Source organism: Asterias rubens, chromosome 12 (assembly GCF_902459465.1).
Source record: "Asterias rubens chromosome 12, eAstRub1.3, whole genome shotgun sequence".
Classification (NCBI taxonomy): Eukaryota; Metazoa; Echinodermata; class Asteroidea; order Forcipulatida; family Asteriidae; genus Asterias; species Asterias rubens.
Genome location: NC_047073.1, coordinates 14,056,368 through 14,077,967, shown reverse-complemented (window position 1 = coordinate 14,077,967; position 21,600 = coordinate 14,056,368). Strand labels below are relative to the sequence as shown.

The 21,600-nt window shown below is 37.4% G+C and overlaps 2 protein-coding genes across 3 annotated transcripts in view; one reads left to right on the top strand and one right to left on the bottom strand.

Moving 5' to 3' along the window:
- The window catches only part of LOC117297548 (DNA-directed RNA polymerase I subunit RPA1-like), a 35,680-nt gene extending 34,105 nt beyond the window's left edge, over nucleotides 1-1,575 (top strand). The window contains exons 34-35 of the mRNA XM_033780642.1: nucleotides 781-973; nucleotides 1,326-1,575. Of these exons, the coding sequence (XP_033636533.1) occupies nucleotides 781-973; nucleotides 1,326-1,426 (294 nt within the window). The 3' untranslated portion in view covers nucleotides 1,427-1,575. The remainder of the gene's footprint in view (nucleotides 1-780; nucleotides 974-1,325) is intronic.
- Nucleotides 1,576-7,444: 5,869 nt separating this feature from the next.
- The window catches only part of LOC117297316 (cytosolic carboxypeptidase 6-like), an 82,035-nt gene continuing 67,879 nt past the window's right edge, over nucleotides 7,445-21,600 (bottom strand). For both annotated transcript variants that reach the window (XM_033780281.1, XM_033780282.1), the window contains 4 exons: nucleotides 20,126-20,278; nucleotides 14,086-14,248; nucleotides 12,154-12,260; nucleotides 7,445-7,857 (listed from right to left, as the gene is read on the bottom strand). In XM_033780281.1, the coding sequence (XP_033636172.1) occupies nucleotides 7,675-7,857; nucleotides 12,154-12,260; nucleotides 14,086-14,248; nucleotides 20,126-20,278 (606 nt within the window). In that variant the 3' untranslated portion in view covers nucleotides 7,445-7,674. The remainder of the gene's footprint in view (nucleotides 7,858-12,153; nucleotides 12,261-14,085; nucleotides 14,249-20,125; nucleotides 20,279-21,600) is intronic.

Sequence of the window (21,600 nt, the reverse complement as noted above, 5' to 3'; positions counted from 1 at the left end):
CTTGGTCTTAAAGAGCCCAATTTCATTGAGCAAAATTAGCAGGATACCATGTAGCAAGTTGTACAAAATATTGCTTAATAGTTTTCTGCTTAGCAAAATTAGCAGGATACCAGTAGCAAATTGTACAAAATATTGCTTAATAGTTTTCTGCTTAGCAAAATTAGCAGGATACCAGTAGCAAATTGTACAAAATATTGCTTAATAGTTTTCTGCTTAGCAAAATTAGCAGGATACCAGTAGCAAATCGTACAAAATATTGCTTAACAGTTTTCTGCTTAGCAAAATTAGCAGGATACCAGTCACAAATTGTACAAAAATGTTGATTAATATTTTTTTCTGCTTAGCAAAAATGAGCAGGATACCAGTCACAAATTGTACATGTGACATAGTGATTTGGCTGGTAACCTTATTCTGGTGAGCACAATTTTGTTGTGCTTGGCTGCTTTTTGTGCTTGAGCAGCTCTATGAAATTGGGCCCCAACACGGCCATTACCATTGAGTGAAGACCAGCTTTGCTCATTGTATTATTGCTGTATACAGGGCATCATAGTAAGAATCTAAGGCCATTTTGGATATATCCAAAATGGCGTCTACAGCTACGGCTTTATACGTTGCTAAGTCTGTTGCTAAGGACGTCCTATACCTCAACGCATGTTGACGTGGAAATCTAGCCGTAGCTCATGCAGCTTCCAATTTGTATACGACTTAGTAATATGCAACGTAGCATTTTGATCGTTCAAAGAAGGACGGTCTCAAGTCATTATTTGTTTCATTGTTCAGGAAATCCAAGACGTCTTCAAAGTGTACGGAATTTACGTCGATCCCAGACATCTATCTCTCATAGCGGACTACATGACACTAGAGGGCATTTACAAACCATTCAATCGCATCGGTCTGGAGTCCAACTCGTCACCATTACAGAAGATGAGTTTTGAGAGCACCATGCATTTCTTGAAGCAGGCAACAACACAAGGTTGGTTTGAACGATAACTCTCGTTTCTTCCCCAAACCTCACCCTATCCCCAACTCTACTATACATTTTTTTAACTTTGGTAAAGAGCCTCTCACATTACTTAGACCCTTTTTCAGATTTTATCGCTTGACGTACTACAGTAATTACATGCGCACGTCCGAACACATACTATTACTGTTCTTTCAAACAGGCCCTTGATGGGTCTTATCCACCATATCTATAATTTTATTAACATGGTATACATTTCTTTTTTTTTTTTTTTTTTTTCCTTGAAAAAATAAAGATGAATAGTACTGGCATTTGCTCAGTGAATGGTTGGATTAATTAATCAATGTTTTCTTTCTAATCGTAGGTGTATGTGATCCTCTTCAGTCCCCATCTGCCCGACTGGTAGTCGGCCGAGTTGTTACCGGTGGAACAGGATGTTTTGATCTTATACAACCTCTTGTGTAGGAAATCAGCAGTGATGATCAAAAAGTTAAAACAGTTCATCGATGGTTGGTTTGAAGATATATTGTCTTGGTTCAATTATATTCTTAAAGGCACTGGACACCTTTGGTAATTGTCAAAGACCAGTATTCTTACTTGGTGTATCCCAACATATGCATAAAATAACAAATCTGTGAAAATTTTGACTCAATTGGTCATCAAAGTTTTTAGAGAATAATGACAGAAAAAATACCCTTGTTGCACAAATTTGTGTGCTTTCAGATGCCTCAAAAAAGTATTGGAAAACTTCAGGACTGAAGCTATTTAATATTTGAGTGAGAAATTACTTCTTTTTCAAAAACTACTTTACTTCAGAGGGATTCGTATTTCACAATGTTTTATGCTATCAACAGCTATCCAATGCTCGTTACCAAGTAAGTTTGTTAAGCTAACAATTATTTTTGAGTAATGACCAATAGTGTCCAGTGCCTTTAAAACAATACATTTTTGGGGGGATGATTTTAATACTGTATGTACAGTTTGAAAAGCACTGCTGATCCAAAGTAAGAATTAAAGCAATAATCATTTTAAATCATCTAGAGGGCGTTGTTCAATTACACAAATGAAAGACAAAAAGGAATTGAAATGAACTGATCAAAAGAATGACAAAATACAACAGGACATAATTGATGGTTATAAAAGCTTTTATTTACAAACTCAAGACAGCATGTGCAAACTGGAATGTGACAAGTTCTTTAAAATAAGTTTTAAAAACAAAGTTGTACTAAATTATACGCCAATCTTTACACAACACAAGTGCCTTTTGGAATTATCAAAAATTGAGTTAATCAGTTGAACCGGTCCGTCTGAATCAAGAAAGCTCTTTTCTCATCAAAAATCAGGATTCATTTAAAGCATTTCTTAATTACTTTATTGCATGTAATAAAATCATTTTGAGAGTCAAATTGGAAAATTAAATTTGTGGTATTTTCTCACAGAAAGTTTGTATACCGGATTTGACTTATTAGTTGTCGATTTGAGAAAGAATTGTTTGTATTTTCATCATACCAACCATAAGAGCTCACAACTGTTTTTGATACCAAATTTCGTTTGGGAGGGGGAGTTTAAAGTAACTGTAAAAAAATATATAATTTGGGTTTTTTTTTCTTTTTTTCTTCTAATAAACATGTATTTGACAAGTTGCATCTAATTGCATTGAATAAAAGTGATGCAAGAATTAAATTGCAGCCCTTTGATGGCTCCGGCATCAATTTTGGAGCAGTGTACATTTGGGTGTGGGTTTGACTCCCGCTCATGACACTTGTGTCCTTGAGCGAGATGCTCGTGTCCTTGAGCAAGATGCTTTACTATAACTGCTTTCTTGATCCATAGGTATACATAGGTACCTGCGAGTGAGGAGGTTGATATTGTGTATGAAAAATCCTTTGAAGCACCAAGACGGCCCTTTGTTGTATACTCCCAAGAGAGCCCAGAAATATCACGGATTGTTATTGGGCCAATGACCTGGGAGGGCACTAATGTAAAGCGCATTGATATGTTATTGTAAAATGCGCTGTATAAGAACTAATTATAATTATTATTATAATTAAAATCAAAAAAGCCAAGAGTAAGTTTGTATGGTATTCACATAGGTACACGCTGTTGTTTTAAAAGTGGTTGACATCTACTCTATAAAGGCGGTGCTTGTGGGTTCGAATCCCATTGAAGTAGTATGCCCATGGAATTTGTTTTCAGTGTGGGTAAATCAAAATAACAAAGCTGCATAGTTATCATTAAACCTGTTTACTCAAAAAGATGACCCATAAATGTATTATTTTCTTATCGAATATTGTATAATTATAGAAAATAAACACACAAAGTAATAAATACATACAATAAATATTTTGAGTTATACAAAAACGAAGGACCTGTTGTTGATTTTTTCTTTTGGAGGGTGGCGTTAGAGAGAGGTGTTTTGTTGGGTGATGAAAAACATAAATTTTTGCTGGTCCTTTGTTTCTGTTTTATGTGAAACTGTTGTAACCCGAGGTGTGTTTCTCTTCAATTTGTAATTGTGTCAGGCCTGTGACTTCCACGGATTTTTCCCAGAAACTCTTTTTTTCTCATCGAGCCTTCCCATTTCCTTGACAGAAAGTGAAACAGTCGCCAAAGGGAGAAAGAAATTGTCAAAACCTGTGGTTGTGTAATTCCGGTGATGCACAGAGTCTGTAACTGAATTGTAACATCTGGGAGGTTCTGGGTCGGAACCAGGTAAAACCCAGACCCAATAGCCATTTTCAGGATTTGTTACTTTTAGTCGAGTCTAATCCCTGCTGTACTTTGTTCTCCAGTACGAGAAGGTGGAACTTCAATAAGTAACAAGTGATGGTCTGTTCTTTTTGTACTAGACGCTCCAGGAGGCTTCCCCACAACGATTTGATTCCCGAAGACTTTCACCAGTCTCGTCCAAAGAAAGTACTTTTCCGAGACTAAAGTTCTGATGATATTAAACTAGATCCTTGTTAAGGAACCCTTTCAAGGCTCGGTGTAATTGATAAAAAGCTAACAGGTATCGGATGTTCATTACTCAATGGTTCAAACAAGATCTCGTCAATTTTCATCCAGCCGTTTCTTTCATCACATCCGCATGTGGCCATAGCTACCAGAGTATGACCAGTCCATTAATGTCCAAACCCCCCCCCCCCCCCCCCCCCCCCCCCCCCCCCCCCCCCCCCCCCCCGAGTATTTATTACCACTCATTAGTGGGGTGTGATCAAGTTTACAAGGGATGTGTCATTTTACGTTTTCTTCTAGCAGTGTAAATAAACATAGGTGGTTATTGAGTTTACCAGAGGAACCTAATTGCACATCCGTCTTGTTGCGTCAACACACCAGCGTGTGTTCAGCTGAGCTGTGCTAAGTCTATTCTTCCTTTGAGGCTATGGGAACAGGGATGTTGCATCAACAGGGAGTGGGTCAAGGATTAGATATTTCAGACTTTCATCTGAATTCAGACCTTTTTTTTTTGGTCGTCTGCCTGGGGTGACAAAAATCTGTTATTTTTCTTCAGATATAAAGAAATTCTGTGCTTTGATCTACTACTGTTCCTAGAGGCTCCTGCGGCCGATTTAACGAAACGCTAGGATTAATCCTAACTCGAGTTAGGGCGAGAAACCCGGCCTAACTTCAATTCGTCCTACGTTTTTCGATACAGAACATAACCCGTCCTAAGTCATAAGATGAATCCTAAGTTAGGAAGAGTTTGGTGAAATCAATGGCTGTTAATCTAAACTCCAGAGGTTACCAAAAGGTAAAAATACCCTCATTCCAATCTCCTTAAAGGCAGTGGACACTATTGGTAATTACTCAAATATTATTACTAGCATAAAACCTTACTTGGAATCTATAACTCTAAAGCTTTACCAATAGGTAGAAAATGCCATAATTTCTTTGTACTTTCTAAGATCTGGACCCCAGTTGCAGACTTTTTCATCAGCAATGACTCCAAAGAGACAAATTTGAAAGAGAACCGATTTGATAGCGGATGACCCGCCATTGAGACGGATGTCCACTCCAATGAGCCATAGACACCTGTTTCTAAGCAAACGTTAACTCTGTTTGAGAGTAAACATGGACGTTGTTTAGCTTGGAGTCTTCGCAGTCTTGTGGGTTCCATGTGAACATTACCTTAATGCATTGTAGAGTAAATCATTGTCGTATATGAAGGGAAAAAGGTGAATGCACTCCCAAATCAAACTCACTACCTCCATCTATAGGATTTGAGGCATTGCATGGTGAGGTATCAATATGTTTTTGGTTTGCGGTAACACCATGTGTGTATCTACTTGCCAGGTAGAGTTTGTTCTTTAGAGAACTGTCTTACCATATTCTACTACCGCGGAGTAGATTTACCTCCATCTATCTTTCCTTTTCGAGGGAAGGCCTACGTTTAGTAATCACTCTTAAAACATGGAAATAAAAACCTGTGGTTTAGAAGCCTACAGCAGCTTTCGAAAGTATAAAGCCTAACAAAATATATATATTTCACCTTTAAGTAATGTGGTTATTTAAAAAGCTGTAGTTTTTATGCCCCAAATTTGAAATCTGCTCAAATCTCTTTCTCATATTGTGTATCTTGGGGTTATTCTTCCTGCGTGGAAATATTAGCTCTGGATTTTCAACGATATCTCAAAAACGTGACCACCTTTTGAAATTAAATGTTCACATGTTAGTTTTATTGTCTACATTATATAAAATTAAAACAATCAAACTGTTCAAAAGAAAAAGTATACTTTGCTTTTTTTAAAGGTATTATTGAGGATTGGCAAGGATTCATATTCGACTGAAAGCTTACTGATTATGTAAGTTCTATCTAGAAACACTTTGTTTTCTGTGAAGTATTTCACTCTGAAATTAAGTCATATTATATCTGACAACGGCTCATTTGGTTGTTACAACCATAAAGAAAAGTTGTCCTTTCTCTATGTTACAACCAAAAGGGACAATACTTTACATGCTGTCAATTGTGCGAGGTTTTTAAACTTGTTTTGTTCACCCAAGCGTATTTCACAGGTTAGCAAGGACGGCAGCTACCGCTCACCATGCATTTGCATTCTTACATCATGCATTTTCAAATGGTTCAAATCCCCAGCCGTGACACTTGTGTCCTTACGCAAGACACTTAACCATTGCTTTGTCCTTCGGATGGGACGTAAAGCCGTTGGTCCCATGTGTTGTGTAAAGCATGTAAAAGAACCCGGTGCACTTATCGAAAAGAGAAGGGGTTTGCCCCGGTGTTCCTGGCTGTGGCTGCTTAATGTGCCTCAGCACCTTGTAAACCCTTAAAAGGTGCTACATAATTGGGTCTCAGAATTCATCACTGCAGAACCTATCTTTCTGAAAGTTTGTATATACTCAGTGCCTTGAGTACCTTGTTTGGGAGATACGTGCGCTATATAAGACTTCAATATTATTATTGTTATTATAAAGTAGGCACCGGAAGGTTACAATGCCTTTTTCGTGTGCTTACGTTTAGCATTGCTGTGAAATGGAACCTTAAACAGTATTAGCACAAAAACGGCGATAAGCCGTTAGGCCCAGAAGACTCATCGCTGAAAACCAAACCAATTGTTCCTACAGTAGTTAATTTTTGGGATGTTTCAAAATTAGTATCAAAACCGTTTGTCAGATAATTTCCACCCATGTTCTTCTAAGCCCTAACCTTCATCAGAAACCTGAGAGTTTATGGTGAAAAAAGTTTACTTTAACAATAAATAAAAATTTTATAAAGCATTTTAATCACCCAATCACAACAGAATAAATAATCCCTTATGAGTTAAGTTTAAGAGCAAGGTGGATATTAATCTCCCTGTTTGAGTGTCTTTAAGTACCAAGTGCTTAAATGGAATATATCTTGGTGCAATAAATAGTTTGTGGATGGAATTTAAAAAAGAAAGGTTTTGTTGGTGTGTCTTAAAAAAACACGTAGGTAGCTTCTTATAATAAATGCACTGCAAAACTTTTAATCAAACATTTTGACAAGATCTATCAGTCATTAAAGTCAAGTCAAAAACAAGCTCATCAGAACAAAGCCCATAGTGTGTGACAAAAACAACTAATGATTCTAGCCACTATAAAATTTTCATTTTCTTTTCTTTTCCTTTCTAGAATCTATGCATGAACAACTCTTACTGTTGGAATGATGGTGCTTTGCCGTTCAAAATCAAGTCACTCACTCTGTGGACAAGCTTTTGCATGTGAAATATTTTTAACATTTCCATGTTTTACTTGTCATTGATAATTATTTATATTGTCTCCAAGTTGGTCTAGCCTCCAGTGCTATTAATGCCCTGTAGCTCTTGTTACCTGACTATTGCCTTCCAGTCAAATAGGCCTAGAAGATCTGTAGTCCTTGACAATTGCCTCCAGACTATAATCTATTGCCAAGCCGTCGATTACACCACTCTTCCTAACTTAGGATTGATCTCAGGACTTGGGACGAGTCAAGTTCCGTATCCGAAGATTATGTTAGGATGCATTGAACCCATCCTGGATGGGTTACTCGTCCTAACTCGAGATAGGATTAATCCTAGCGTTACGTGAAATCAGCTGCTGGATGTATGTCCTCCAACTCTTGCCTCCTGTCCACACTTTTGCCCGGAGGTCTAGTTCCTGTGTTGTTAATTGCATTCCTGACTATTGCCTTCCAGTACAAAATATTGCCCTGAGGTCTTGTTCCAAGCTCTAATGGCCCTCGTCGTCTAGTCCCCAATCTACCTCCTATCAGTCCTATGTATATCTCTATGCTGTAATCTGAACTGGGTCGCCATGTTGTTCATACTCTGGGCACTCAGACTGTGGTTTTCATAGACAACGTCTGCTCGGTTTGACTGGTGCCTGGTCTCTGACTGAGGCCTAACCTCTGAGCTTCGACTCTTGGATGACCTCTCTCTCCGCTGTCAGAATAGAAACAAACAAAATGGTAATAAGGGTCACTGAAAGTCAAATGCCATCAATCCAATATGGAGCTAACGAAGATGTAAATGAATCAACTCTTATTAAACAAATGCATGCCATGGCCGAGGAGTTAAGAATACGGGACTCAAGCTCTGGTGTTTCTGATCAGCAGAGTGTGGGTTTGCGTCCCAGTCTTGACACATGTGTCCTTGAGCAACATACTTTGTCACAATAGGAAAATGGCGCATACCGAATTATTAGCACATTGTACCTTGCAGTTTATTACATTATTGTTTGTGTTACATAATTTGCTCCCAAATTGCTTTCGCGTGATAAATTGAGCTTTAGTTTGGGGTAACTCTGTCTTGGTTTTCTTCTCACCCTGTAACATGGCAAGGTTTCATAAACCAAAACAAAATATTGTGTCTTGTATAATTCCTTAAAATGAATTTTTACAGATTTATATTAAATTTTAAAAGCCTATAGCAACTAGAGGGTAGTGGGGCTGAGACCCTAGTTCTGGTCAAATTTATCAAATTTACACCATAATGGCAGAACGCAGTGGTGTGTGTCGCAGAGTTCAAAAATGTATCTTTCAGTAAAAATGCAACACGTATCATGCCCCAAGCTTCAATGGTTGCATTACTGGATCCACCCATCAAGTGCCATTATTAGGGCCAAATAACACTGCAGCATATTTTTGTTCCCCGCCGTCCCACGTCCCAACCAGCCTTTAGCCATTCCCCCCTAAATACACGGACTGCCTAATTGTCGTAATGCTAAAAGCATCAAGGAGGCATTCAGACATGGAAATGGATGGGACATGTTATTTATCAGCTGCAGCGAGTCCGAGTCCAGGGATAGCCAAAAAAAAAATCACACTATCCAGTTTTTTTTTCGTCTTCTCTTTTAGAATTTGTGGGCCCTTGGGCGGTGCATGAGTATTAGAGTGGTCAGTCAACTCGCTATTTTTTTTCTCGTAACTGATTCCCCGTCTGTTCCTTGATTGTTGCAATTTATCATGGATATCAGCAAACAACATGATTTTCAAACATTGACAAATTTCAATCCGACTCAAAAACATTTAAATGGAGTGTTTAAAACATAACAAAGTATGGCATTTATTTCCTAAATAATGAACTTCAATTTAAAATGCAACACAGCCACAAATCACCAAGTTGACAACAATTTGCAATTTTGTTTCAAAGACTTTGCATAGGTAGATCATCAAGAAAACCACTTGATGTTTTTTTTATTAATCGGGCAGATTATTTGGTACTAAGCTGCACCCAGAACCAATTATCATGGAAATTGTTTTTCCTAAATGTGATTGGTACGAAGAAAGGCAGAGTTTGTAACAATTTTCAATAAAAGAAAATGCAAAACTCTCCCCGGAGAGGATATCAGGATTGTATCCCAAGTCTCAATGATTGGCGGCAACGATACAGGAACATTATTAATACTTCACCCTGGGGCTATATCCCCCTCTCCCCACCCCCCCAACTTCCCGGACATCCCTTCTGCCCATTCCAGGCTTTTATTCATCAGCGGCATCTTAATCCACTGACATGAAGGATAATTGCTAAATCATATCATTCAAGATATGTCATCTGGGTTTAACTCATTCTATGAGAAAATGTCAACTCAGTCAAATTGGTAATTTAGGTGTCCAGAAAGACTCTACTATTTGGTTCAAAACGTCTGGACACTAATTATTTGTTGCATTTATACCATAGGTCATTTTGGTTGGTAGGCAGTTTGCAAAAGCCTATTCCATTTTTTTCTCAATCAACAAAGGAATTTTTTATTTGTTTATTTTTTTTAACCTGACGCAGACATTCATTCAACAGATCATCGCAACAGCTTGGATATAATTGTGAATCGCTTTTTATTATAACATTTATAGGAAACTATACAATTTTTATTTGATTTTTTACTGTGTAATGGAAGTGGTGTAATTTATTTTACAGCTCTGTTAGTGTCTGTTTGAAAGTTTTTTAATTTAAACCCTGCTCGCCTTTTTTAAACGAGAAAACAAAAAGAAGAAATGTTCAGTATTTTTACTTTGGATGTGTGTGAATCAAATGTTGATGGTGTGAGGTAAAACAGATTAGTGTTTCAAGTATGGTCTATTTAAAGACAGTGGACACTTTTGGTAATTGTCAAAGACCAGTCTTCTCACTTGCTGTATCTCATCATATGCATGAAATAACAAACCTGTGAAAATTTGAGCTCAATCGGTCATCGAAGTTGCGAGATAATAATGAAAGAAAAAAAACACCCTTGTCACACGAAGTTGTGTGCTTTCTTATGCTTGATTTTAAGACCTCAAATTCTAAACTTGAGGTCTTGAAATCAAATTCGAGGAAAATTACTTCTTTCTCGAAAACTACTTTACTTCAGAGGGAGCCGTTTCTCACAATGTTTTATACTATCAACCTCTCCCCATTACTCGTCACCAAGAAAGGTTTTATGCTCATAATTATTTTGGGTAATTACCAATAGTGTCCATTGCCTTTAACTGGCCATTGTGGAAGCAACCAGAACAGGCAGTCAAGATGATAAAACTATAAGGTCTTATATATACTTCAAAAACAGAGCCCCACATACCTTGCAGGAAAAATACTGAATGTTTGAGCAAGGAAAATGGCCTTTGAAAGCATGCTGTGAAGATAAAGTCAATTGGGATTTTCCCCGCGCACTTGAACAATCCCATGGTTATTCAATTTCTTTCATACTTTTATCGAAGAAGGTATGAAGCGTACGTACAGTTTCCTCATAAATTTTGACCGAAAAAAAGAAGGAAAAAAATTCAATCAAAATCTTCAAATACAAATCAAAAAAAATAACACACACACAAATTATTCCGAGCTCTCAAAGTTGAATGACTCTACAGTTGCTAACCCACAAAGCAGAGAAACATCAAGTTGTTCCTGTTTCCCCAAGACGGTTTAGCGGCGCCCAACGTCGCTAAGCTGGTGGTCAGGATGCTTCAATATCACAAAAGATTTGTGGGTAATTCTATTCGGCAAACCGACAAGACGAGACTCAAGTTGCGAGCATCAATTTTTGATTGGAGCGGTGGACTTCTGAAAGCTGGAGAAAATTACCACTCAGAGCAAGTGGCATTTTTATCTTAGATTCTAGATTCTTGGGAAAGGGGGCATAAAAACATACAGATCATCTCTTTTTTTTACTCCGATTTTCCTAAAAAAAGGCTTCAAGCCATGGAGGAATAATCAAGCTTTCTATTCAATCAAACACTAGGATTTGTCCTTATGAATCTAACATTAGGAAAAAGGTCTTAAATTCAAAAACATACCTTGCAGGAAAAATACTGAATGTTGGAGCGCCATGCGCGCCACTGAGTGACGGATATGAGCGCTTTTTACGAAGTCGCTATTATTTTTATTCGTATTACTGTTATTATTAATATTGTTAACCATGATGGAAACCATAGTGTTGGTTCAAAGGTCATTCCGTTCAAGCTGTCAAGTTTTCTGAAAATGTCCAAGTTTTACGAAACAAGCTATGTAACGAAAACAACCAAGTAATAAACTGCAAGGTACTAGATGCTGTTTTTCTGGGGACAAGCTAACCGCTGATTTCACAATTACTAGACTTAATATTGGTTACTGAATCACATTGATTTGTGTAACGATCACATAACAATAACATTTGCCTACTGAAAAGGCACCCTTGGGTGTTTCACGTAAGACCTCCAATTCCCCATCTTGCGTCTTCAGCGTTCTATGATCTTTGCTTTATTAAAAGCAATGGACACCGTTGGTAATTGTCATAAACCAGTATCCTAACTTGCATAAAATAACAAATCTGTTAAATTTTGACTCATTTTGTCATCAAAGTTTGCAAAAAAAATAATGAAAAAAAAAAACACCCTTGTTGCACAAATTTGTGTGCTTTCAGATACCTGATAACAGGCTTCAGGCCTAAATGCGGCCTAGGGACGATTTCACAATGACAAACTGTCAGTATTACCATAGTGATTCCTATTGTGACTTCACACTTTACTTAGCAACTACGATTGATTTGCGTTTAAGATCAATCTTTACCTCTTTGTGAAATTAGCCCCTGAAGTCTCTCAATATTTGAGTGAAAAATTACCTCTAGCTCAAAAACTATGATACTTCAGAGGGAGCCGTTTCTCACAATGTTTCATACTATCAAAAGCTCTACATTGCTTAAAAGTTTGTATGCTAACCAGTATTTTGAGTAATTACCAATAAGTGTCCAGTGCCTTTAACTTCTTTGAAACAGCCTATTTTTGTTCTTACCTGTGAGGTATGGTTAAATGGTAGGACAGTCGGCTTGGGTTGAATAAGAGATGTCAACTTGTAATAGTCCATGAACGTCTTAGCAAGGTTACGCCCAAGCCTCATGTCTGTTTAGCATAACTTGAGTTAAGACCAACTTATTTAACATTGATTTGGGTTTTGTGTTACAGTAATTTACTTTGTTTAGTTTTACTTAGTTTACTATTATATAACCGGAGTTGGTTGGGTACTTTTTGTCCTACACAAAACCAATGTCCATCGATTTTCATTCAACTTAAATGGATTAAAGATAATGTTGATAGAAAGCTTCCCTGAAAATATTAGTTGCTGAGATGGTGTAGTATTTTTGAGTTATTAGTAAAACAATGTCACAAAAATAATTATGTCACAAAAACATTGCTCTGTGATTTTTTTTTCTTTTTTCTTTTTCATAAACTTAACTAGTGAAGCTGAAGCTGCTACAGGTTAATTGTATTAAATAAATCTTCACTCACAGTGAGTAAGGATTCATGTCATGGTAAAAAACTTGATCTACAAAGGGTATCAAAACCTTTCAAGACAAACTTATTTTGCATTGATTTAGGCTTTGTGTTACAGTAATTACTTTGTGTAATTTACTATAACTTGTACAATGGGTTGATTAGTGTCACAATCTGCATAAGAGGTCATTCACTTGGTGTGCTGTTAATTTGTTTTGTCTTTCATCTTCTAAAAGTCAGTATTTGAATGCTGAATTAACCCACGGCACCCACAGCACTGCCTTGCATGGTGCCCTGTGCTTCTGGTGTGGAGCCCTTTGCAAAGTTCCAACACAGATTACAAAATTTCCTCTTAGGAGAGCCCCTTGCCGGTGGAAACTTCCTGTGCCCCTTCAAGAGGGAAGTTCAAGGCCTGCTGGATGCACCACAGCATCTTGTAAACTCTTCTAAGGTGCTACATAAATGGGTCTGCAAATTCAAAACATAGCTTTGCTTATCCTGTTGAAAACCAAACAATGAGTACCTAGATACTGTTCAAGGCCTGCTGGATGCACCACAGCATCTTGTAAACTCTTCTAAGGTGCTACATAAATGGGTCTGCAAATTCAAAACATAGCTTTGCTTATCCTGTTGAAAACCAAACAATGAGTACCTAGATACGCCTACATACATACATACAAAAATGTTTTATCTACGCCATTTCATCAAGACCACAGCGATTTGTGATGAAACAGAGAAACAATTAAACGCAGACAAATGCAAGTTAAACCAAACAGCAAAACAATCATTGTGGGAACAGGTGTGATTTCAGATGCTTCTTGAAAATATGAAGTGAATCAGCAGAGCGAAGAGATGGGGGGAGACTTTTCCAAAGTTTAGGAGCGGCACAAGAGAAGGGGTGTGATAAAGTGCTAAGAACCCAGTAATCTTCCAATGACTTTCTCTGATAATTTCTTGTCTGGCTTTTATGAGCAAACAAAGTGAACTTGAACACCTTAAACAGGCATGATATTTGTCTCTTGGTTCACGGGCTGACCTACATGTACACGTGGTGTAGGTTTTAAGACTTTATTAATCACAGTTTTTCAGTTTTGTTAAAAGCCAACAAATTGAAGTATAAGAAAAAAAACTATAAATAAATGGTAAACTTGCGGGTTAAACCATGTGTAAATCTCTTAGGGTGAGTGTTGGCTCTGAAAAGAGCCATTTGGGTCACGATGTTTCAAACAGTATACTTTGTTCATCTTCACGGTTGTACCCGCAAGTTTACTATTTATTTATAATTTCTTCTTCTATCTCCACACCATGCAAAGCTTCAAACCATACTTAAATCGAAGTATCATGGCTGCTATTATACTTTCACCAATTATTACTGTCTGGGGTATTTTTTATGGGTAAATAAAGTGAACACGAATTTCACAGTACCAAGAGTTATTGTAAAAGAAAAGGATACATCCCTCCTCATCATATGGTACTAGTGTACTACCTCCAGTCATTGTATAACAGAAGAATGAAACCTCTAACGTATAACACAATGAGTTCTCATCTAGAATCCCACCCAGGAAACGCCGACCAGTTCCAGCTTTTACAGCGTCACGGTTGAAGGACGTGTTCATCTGTTGGTCCAAAACAGAAAAATAAATATTTACGTACAATTTCAATTGTACAGCAGAGCAAAATGTCTCGGTTGCTACTAAAAAATCATGATGCTACTCAAAAATAAGCATTCAGTGTGCAAACAAAGTTCAGTGAAAAAAATTCGAGAAATTGCTGGACGAAATCTTTCCCTGAATATGATTGAAAAATTGTAGTTTTATGATTGAGCAAGGCCAGAGTAGAAGCTTATCAGGAAAAACCAGGACACTGATCGTTGGTATTATTGGCCTAGTTCGTGCAAGAACTATTGTTGACTTTCGACTAAGTTAGCCCCAACTCTGTCTAGTCGACGATAGTTGAACTACGCTAGTGGATTATTTTGAACAAATAGGAGACAGCCAACATAGAGGCTAGACAGCTCTGTTGCTAGGTTCAAGGCTCTAGTAATTTTGTCTTTATTCAACCACAGGTGATTTATGCACACTCAGCAAATAAGTTCACTCAACTAAGCAACTCTATGTGAATTTTAGCAATGTCGAATGTTCCCTTGGTTAAAAAACACGGCTTGAAATTGAAAGGATCAAATGTGACTGCTTGACTTGGGAGTTGAATCAAGAAGGAGTAAAAAATATAAGGGTCGTAATTTTGACTTTACCTTAATTGACTCGGTTACAACTCTGTAAGGGAGTTTGTTACAAAGCGAGTCTGTAATTTATCTTCAATTACTGCCAAGGTGAATGAACCAGGATAGTGAAAAAAACACAAAATGTTAGTTGCCATAGGAACATGACAACTAATAAAAGGGAGTGCTTTGGGGCATCTTGAGCCGGTTTACCGAGAAATCCACAAACGCAAAATCTTTAGGAGCGAGTTGCCTTTGTGGACACTCCTCATCAGAATAAGGCAGAAACCTGGATGCTGATTAAGGGATTCATTTTGACATAACAGGCTTTAAGTACAGTAATATACAGAGCTTTTAAGTCTAATTGGTTAATGCATCCCATCACATGGCTGTATTGAATTTCCTGTGGGGTAAAAAAAAATATTGAGATTCTCCTTTATGCTCTACTACTCTCATATCAGAAAGAAATATATAATAAAAAAAAAATGCTTTATTGAAATATTATTTCCAGGGTATTACTGCAAAATTGTAAAGTTCTTGAAAAGATTTATTTTTGTTAGAACTTCTTTCGACAACTGCAGTTAAACCTCACTTGAACCTAAAGATGCCCACACACAAGGGATGGTACTAACTCGACAGGGCAGTCAGGTTGGTGTAGTGGTGTCTTGCCTCGCCTCCCACATCTGGGACTTCGGTTCGAATACCAGCGGGGGCACTATGTGGATTGGGTTTTTCAGTCTTTACTTGACCGTGTGGGTTTTTCCCTGGAATAATTCTCTGGGTTTTCCTCCGACATCTAAAACTGTAATTTCTTCATTGTCTTCTCTTCTTGTTCAGCTCTAATTAGAGCGTTTAGAAAATTTATCCAGATCCAGACAAATATAATCTTTGGCACTGAGTGTATAGTGATTAGAAACATTCAATAATAATAACCCTGGATAAGAACCTTTTTTTTTTTTAGTGTACTGTAAAACTGATCTGGCGCCCTCACTGTTCTGTAAAAGATTATGTATTGTGCACAGCCAGGAGAAACATAACCGATCATACAAACTTGCAGGAAACTATAAATGCTATGGGGGCAGGTATATCTCCATGCCTATTTGCGTCCACAACTATTGGATACAACCATTTCATGCACATTTATTTCAGTGATAAATTGATGATAAGGACACACTAATTGTTTATTGTTTTTTGTTTTGTTTTTTTACAAATGGCAACCTCCAAACATGTCACAATATCATCTTCAGGAGTCCTCTTTCCTTTTCTTAAAACTTTGTGGCCTTTTTCGTTTTCACAACTATTTTAATGAAGGAGTTAGAACCAATGAAACACCTTCCCAATTTTCTTAGAAATGTTTACACAGGAAACAAGTTGTCTCCTGACGACAGACAGAGTGTACTGTCCGAAACATTTGAGTACTTCAGTTCTTCTCAGAACCACCATATCACTCGGAAGAGATCTATCTACATGTACATGGTGTAACCACAAACAATTTTATGTTTATTGTCTTTCCACCATGCAAGTCATCAAGTTTTAAACGAGTTGTGGCAATTCTTGCCCATGCTTATTGCTCCTGGCGACACACAGCAACCTTGTTCAAAATGATCTCCATGTAGGCAAAGCATCAAACCTCTTAGCAAAATTGAAAAAACTGTTTTAATTTATGTAATTATGGGTAACATTGTTCAGCAGATTGTCTGATCGATTAAACTTGTATTCTCCGCAAGCTAAAAGTGGCAATTACGCAGCCCTCTCACTTATTTAGGACCGTGACTCACAAAAAAAGTTTAGACCACTTAGGACTTTGCACAACTTGAGAGTGGATGACGCAACATTGCCTCAACAGGTGAAAGTCTGTAGCTTTAGGGACGAGGTATGAATCACATCTGATATGTCCCTCGTTTGTTTATCGTTAAACTCTTACTCTTTACATTTCATGTACAGTCATCGTATCTATGTGTATATACAACCTCACTGTGTGGGACGGAACTATATTTCTATACGCAGTCAGGTTTCCGTTATTTACATGAGTGTATCAAATCCGTTACTCCTGTCTTTGTCTGCCGTTGAATGTTATGAGAGCTGTTTGAGAGTGGGATGGGGGGGGGGGGGGCCTCAAGCATTCACTGGGTATCGGAATTTTTTGCTCCATCCTCCTCTGACTCATCCGTTAATTCATGCTCAAAAACAGTGGATCCATCATCGTCAAGGTTACGGCGTGTTCGTGGGGTGGGGGGGGATTTGGCGGCAAAAACATCTCTGAACGGACTGGAAATGGGAATCAACCTTCTGACTAATTCTTGATGAATTTCACACCTGACGTGGCGAATTTCTTACCTTATAAACTGTGCAAAGCAGAAAATATTTGTTGATTTTTATCACCGTTTTTTTTTTCTTCTTCTTCTTTCTTTTAAGTGTCTACATTCCGTCATGTGTTATGAGTCACTGAATGTTTAATTTTGCTTCAATTGATGTAGGATTTAATCAAAAGGATTTAAGTGTAAAAGCGGAACTTTATAAACTTTCACAATCCTATAGTATAACTGACAAAAATCTTACAGTAAAAGTAAAAGTAAAAATGGCTAAGGGCCTCCGTTTTCAACCTCGAAGAGTCTTTCTCAAAGGCTTCATAGGCTGCTGTTCTTTTTTTTTTAACCCTTTGAGTACCAAGGTCATAGATGTACAATGTATTTTAGGTACATGTTCGTACATGTTGTGCAATTTTTTTTTGCGTACTCAAACAGTTTCATCAATAGTACGACCCATAATATAGTTCTTCATACCGTCATGTGTTATGAGTCACTAAATGTTTAATTCCGCTTGTATTGATGTAGGATTTAATCAGCAAATACGGAACTTTGTAAACTTTCATAATCCTTTCCAGTGTATCTGACAAAAAGTAAAAATGGCTAACGGCCTCGCGTTTTCAACCTAGACGAGTCTTTCTCAAAGGCTGCTAGGGTGCTGTTCTTTTTGAACTCATTGAGCACCAAGGTCATAGATGTACATTGATTTTATGTATTCTGAAGGTGCCATTATCGTACATGTACAATATTTTGTGCGTATTTAAAACCCACAATATATGCCCATGGTATACTTTGTAAACTTTCATAATCCTCTCAACAAAATCTTACAATAAAATTTAAAATGTCTGAGTCTGTCTCAGAGGCTACTTAAACTCTTTCAGTTCCAAGGTCATGTACAATATGTCTTTTATATACTATGAAAGCACCATTATCGTACATGGACTATAGAGAATGACTTGGTTATGCAACATCCGGATTAACGGACCACCCAAAACCTGCACCCTAGTTTTGTTCAAATTTTGTCAACTTCTTGTGCTTTTTACCCCCGTTGGTATTTTTTCTTTCTTAACTTGCACATTACGACGCCAGGCTGCACCATCCAAATTTGTGCTGCAACGGGATCACCTTACTCAAGACTTGAGTTTTCTAGCCCTATGTTGGCAGTCTCACTATCTTGTTGATATATTTGTTCCAGAGTGCCAGTTAGAAGCCACAAAGACTTTGTAGATTGTCACAAAATGGAGAGATCACAATAGGCCTATTATAGGTTTTCTCGGTCAAATTCAACAAATGAGCAGTCAATTTCATTTTCATGCGTTCGAATTAAAACTGTTTTGCCTCTCCAGTTGTTACTGCGTTTCAAATTCAGAATTCGGCCATTCAATTTCGTTTTGAGTCGAGTCAAATTCCTTCAGCACTCTGTTCAATTTAGCGTATTCTTTTCTTTTTCGTGACACACACGCCTCAAGAAGCGTCTGTGAATTTGAATGCTGCTTTGATGAATTGTTAAATTGAATGATTATTTTGTTAAATCGAATAACGAAATCGAACGACCCTTTTCAGTAGCATTCAATTTCGTGCCAAATAGAATAAGCTGGTGGTTAAATTGGCTGCTCATTTTCTGAAATTGACCGAGAAAACCTATAGAAGCTCATTTTTTAGAGCACCGACATTTTGCGAGAGCTTCAAGGCTCGCTCTCAAGTAAAATATTTTCAACCCACAATTATAAAACATTTACTTGAACAGTTTCCCTTGTGGTTTGTTACTTGATCAACAAAAAACAGTTAAAGATCTGTGCATGAAAATGCCAAGACATCTTGTATAATCAAGTTTTATAACTACTATCTATTAACAAAGATTTCCAGCCAATCAGAGCCAATAAAGTATGCCATTCAAAAGAAATTTTAGCCAATAAAACACACTCAATTAGTATTCATGGCCTGGGTAGTTTAAACCATGCTGCGATCGATTTGAAAAGCTTTTTAGAAGACTTGGTAAAAACACTAACAACTTAGCCACCCGATATAACTGGTTTGCAGGGTTTTTATTCATATTTTGAAAGTAGCTGTTGCGTGAAACCCTCAAATCTTCACTCTGAATTGGCTTACATTTCACTTAAAAAAATTAAAAAGAGACAATCTCAGATGATAACAAGATGATAAAGCCTCGAAGAAGCACTTTTGAGTGAACCTAAAAATCAAATCGTGGGCTAATCATTTATTGAAATTCAATTTCATCTGTAAATCGTTTTTAACAACTCCCGTAATAAAAGTAAATTCTCACTCCGGGGATCAACAGAGCTTTGAGTGAATAAAACACGATTGACGTAGACTTTTAATAAATATTTGTTTGTTTGTCAGTTTCTGTTTTGAGAATGGTGACGATGTGTTATGTTCACAATCTGCAAGTATGCACTATAAAGAAAGTGACGAGCTTCGCTTGTGAGTCAGAATGAATAATCACAAATGAAAGTTACAAACGGAGGACAATTCATCGACTCTGGAGATCGGAAACACAAACTGCAAAGGAGGATAACACCTGACTCCAGAGACTTCAACTTAAAACTGATATTATAGTCATAATCATAATAACAATAGCATGCAGTTCTTATATATATAGCACTTTTACCCCCCAGAGTGCATCTCCTAAGCGCTCATTCTAGAATCCAACAAGTGCTTTCTTTATAACACGAAATATCATAATCTGGTTATACTAATTTTGTTTTCTAGATACAAAGTTTTGTTAAATTGCATTTTGTGTGTTTTGTTGACCATTATATATCTGGATTGAACTATGAATGTTTGCTAACTGGGTGTCGGTTAAAGACATTGGAAAATCCGATGGTGCTACCTCTATCTATTGTTGGGAATTTGACATTGGACCTCAGGTCCCAGGCCATGTATTTAGTGCCGAGAACTTTTGATAGAAATTACAAATAATTTTAAAAAAAGAGAGAGATTTTTATTACCATTGAGAAGTCCTCGGCGTTTGCGCACATTAATCTCGGGAACACTGCTTGTTTCTCGTACCTGACTGGATCATCGTAAACATTGCCGTACATAAAGCCGTTCATAAGTGTAGAATGGGCGTGAATATCAACGTAGAAATCTACATCCATTTTCTGTGTTAAAGATCAGAGAGATTGAAATCATGGTTTAGTCTGTTTGCATTGCACAGCAATCAGGTATTTAGAATTACATTCAACATAAATAGGGACAAAGTATGCCTTCAATCAAGGAGATATTTAGATTTGTTCATCAGAACATCCATGGAAAGATTGGTTTGTTTTAGGGGAACATTCGCCGAATCAGCTGGAGAGTTTTCAACTCTGCAATGTTTTCCTTTGTTTCAATAGTAGTGGTGTAATTGTTTTTTTGGTGTGATTACAAGTGCAGACCGTAAGATGCGATATGATGTCTTAAAAGACACTGCAGCCGATTTCAAGAATCGCAAGGATTAATCCTAGTTCAAGTTCAATGCTTTCCACGTATTTGGATACGGAACTCCTCCTAAGTCCTAAGATTTATCCTAAGTTATAAAGAGTTTGGTGAAATCGGCGGCAAGACACCTTTGGTAGTTGTCAAAGACCAGTATCCGCACTTGGTGTATCCCAGCATATGTATGCATGAAATAACAAACCTGTGAAAATCTGGGCTTAATTGGTCTTCGAAGTAGCAAGAAAATTATGAAAGAAAGAAAAACACCCTCGTTGCATAGAAGTTTGTGCTTTCAGATGCCTGAAATAGGCTTCATGCTTGAAGCTGTTTTCAGCTTAAGGTTGTACGACTTCTGTCTGGCACACTCAAACAAAGATATTGACAAAATAGGGAGACCGCTAACATAGGGCTAGATAGCTCAGTTGGTAGAGCGTAAAGGTCGTTGATTCAAATCCAGCACTTGTAAATATTTCTTTGTCCTTTGAGGAAAATGTAAATTTGTACTGGAACTTTGCAAATGGCACCACAGCAAATGCACACGGCCCAAATTCATAAAGCCAGTTAAGCAGCAAAATTCTACTTGACAAATCTCTTTGCTAAGCAAAAATTGAGTTGGTTACCAGTTGCAGCAATGTAAACTTATGGTTTTGCCAATCAATGATTTTCCGTGCTGAACACATTTTTTGTGCTTACAGGCTTTATGAATTTGAGCCCAGGGCACCACATCAATTGCTGTGGGTGCCATGTGTTAATTTGAGACCAGGGCCCAATTTCATAGAGCTGCTAAGCACAAAAATTTGCTTAGCATGAAATTTTTCCTTGATACAAAATGTTCAAGTGATTTTCAGCATTAGCAATATACAACAATTAGAAATTTGGTTGGTGTAATCCTGTTTTAATCAAGGAAGAAATTCCATGCTAAGCAAATTGTTGTGCTTAGCAGCTCAATGAAATTAGGCACGTTGGAAGCCATTGGAATGAAGTATAGATTAAGACACTGGCCTTA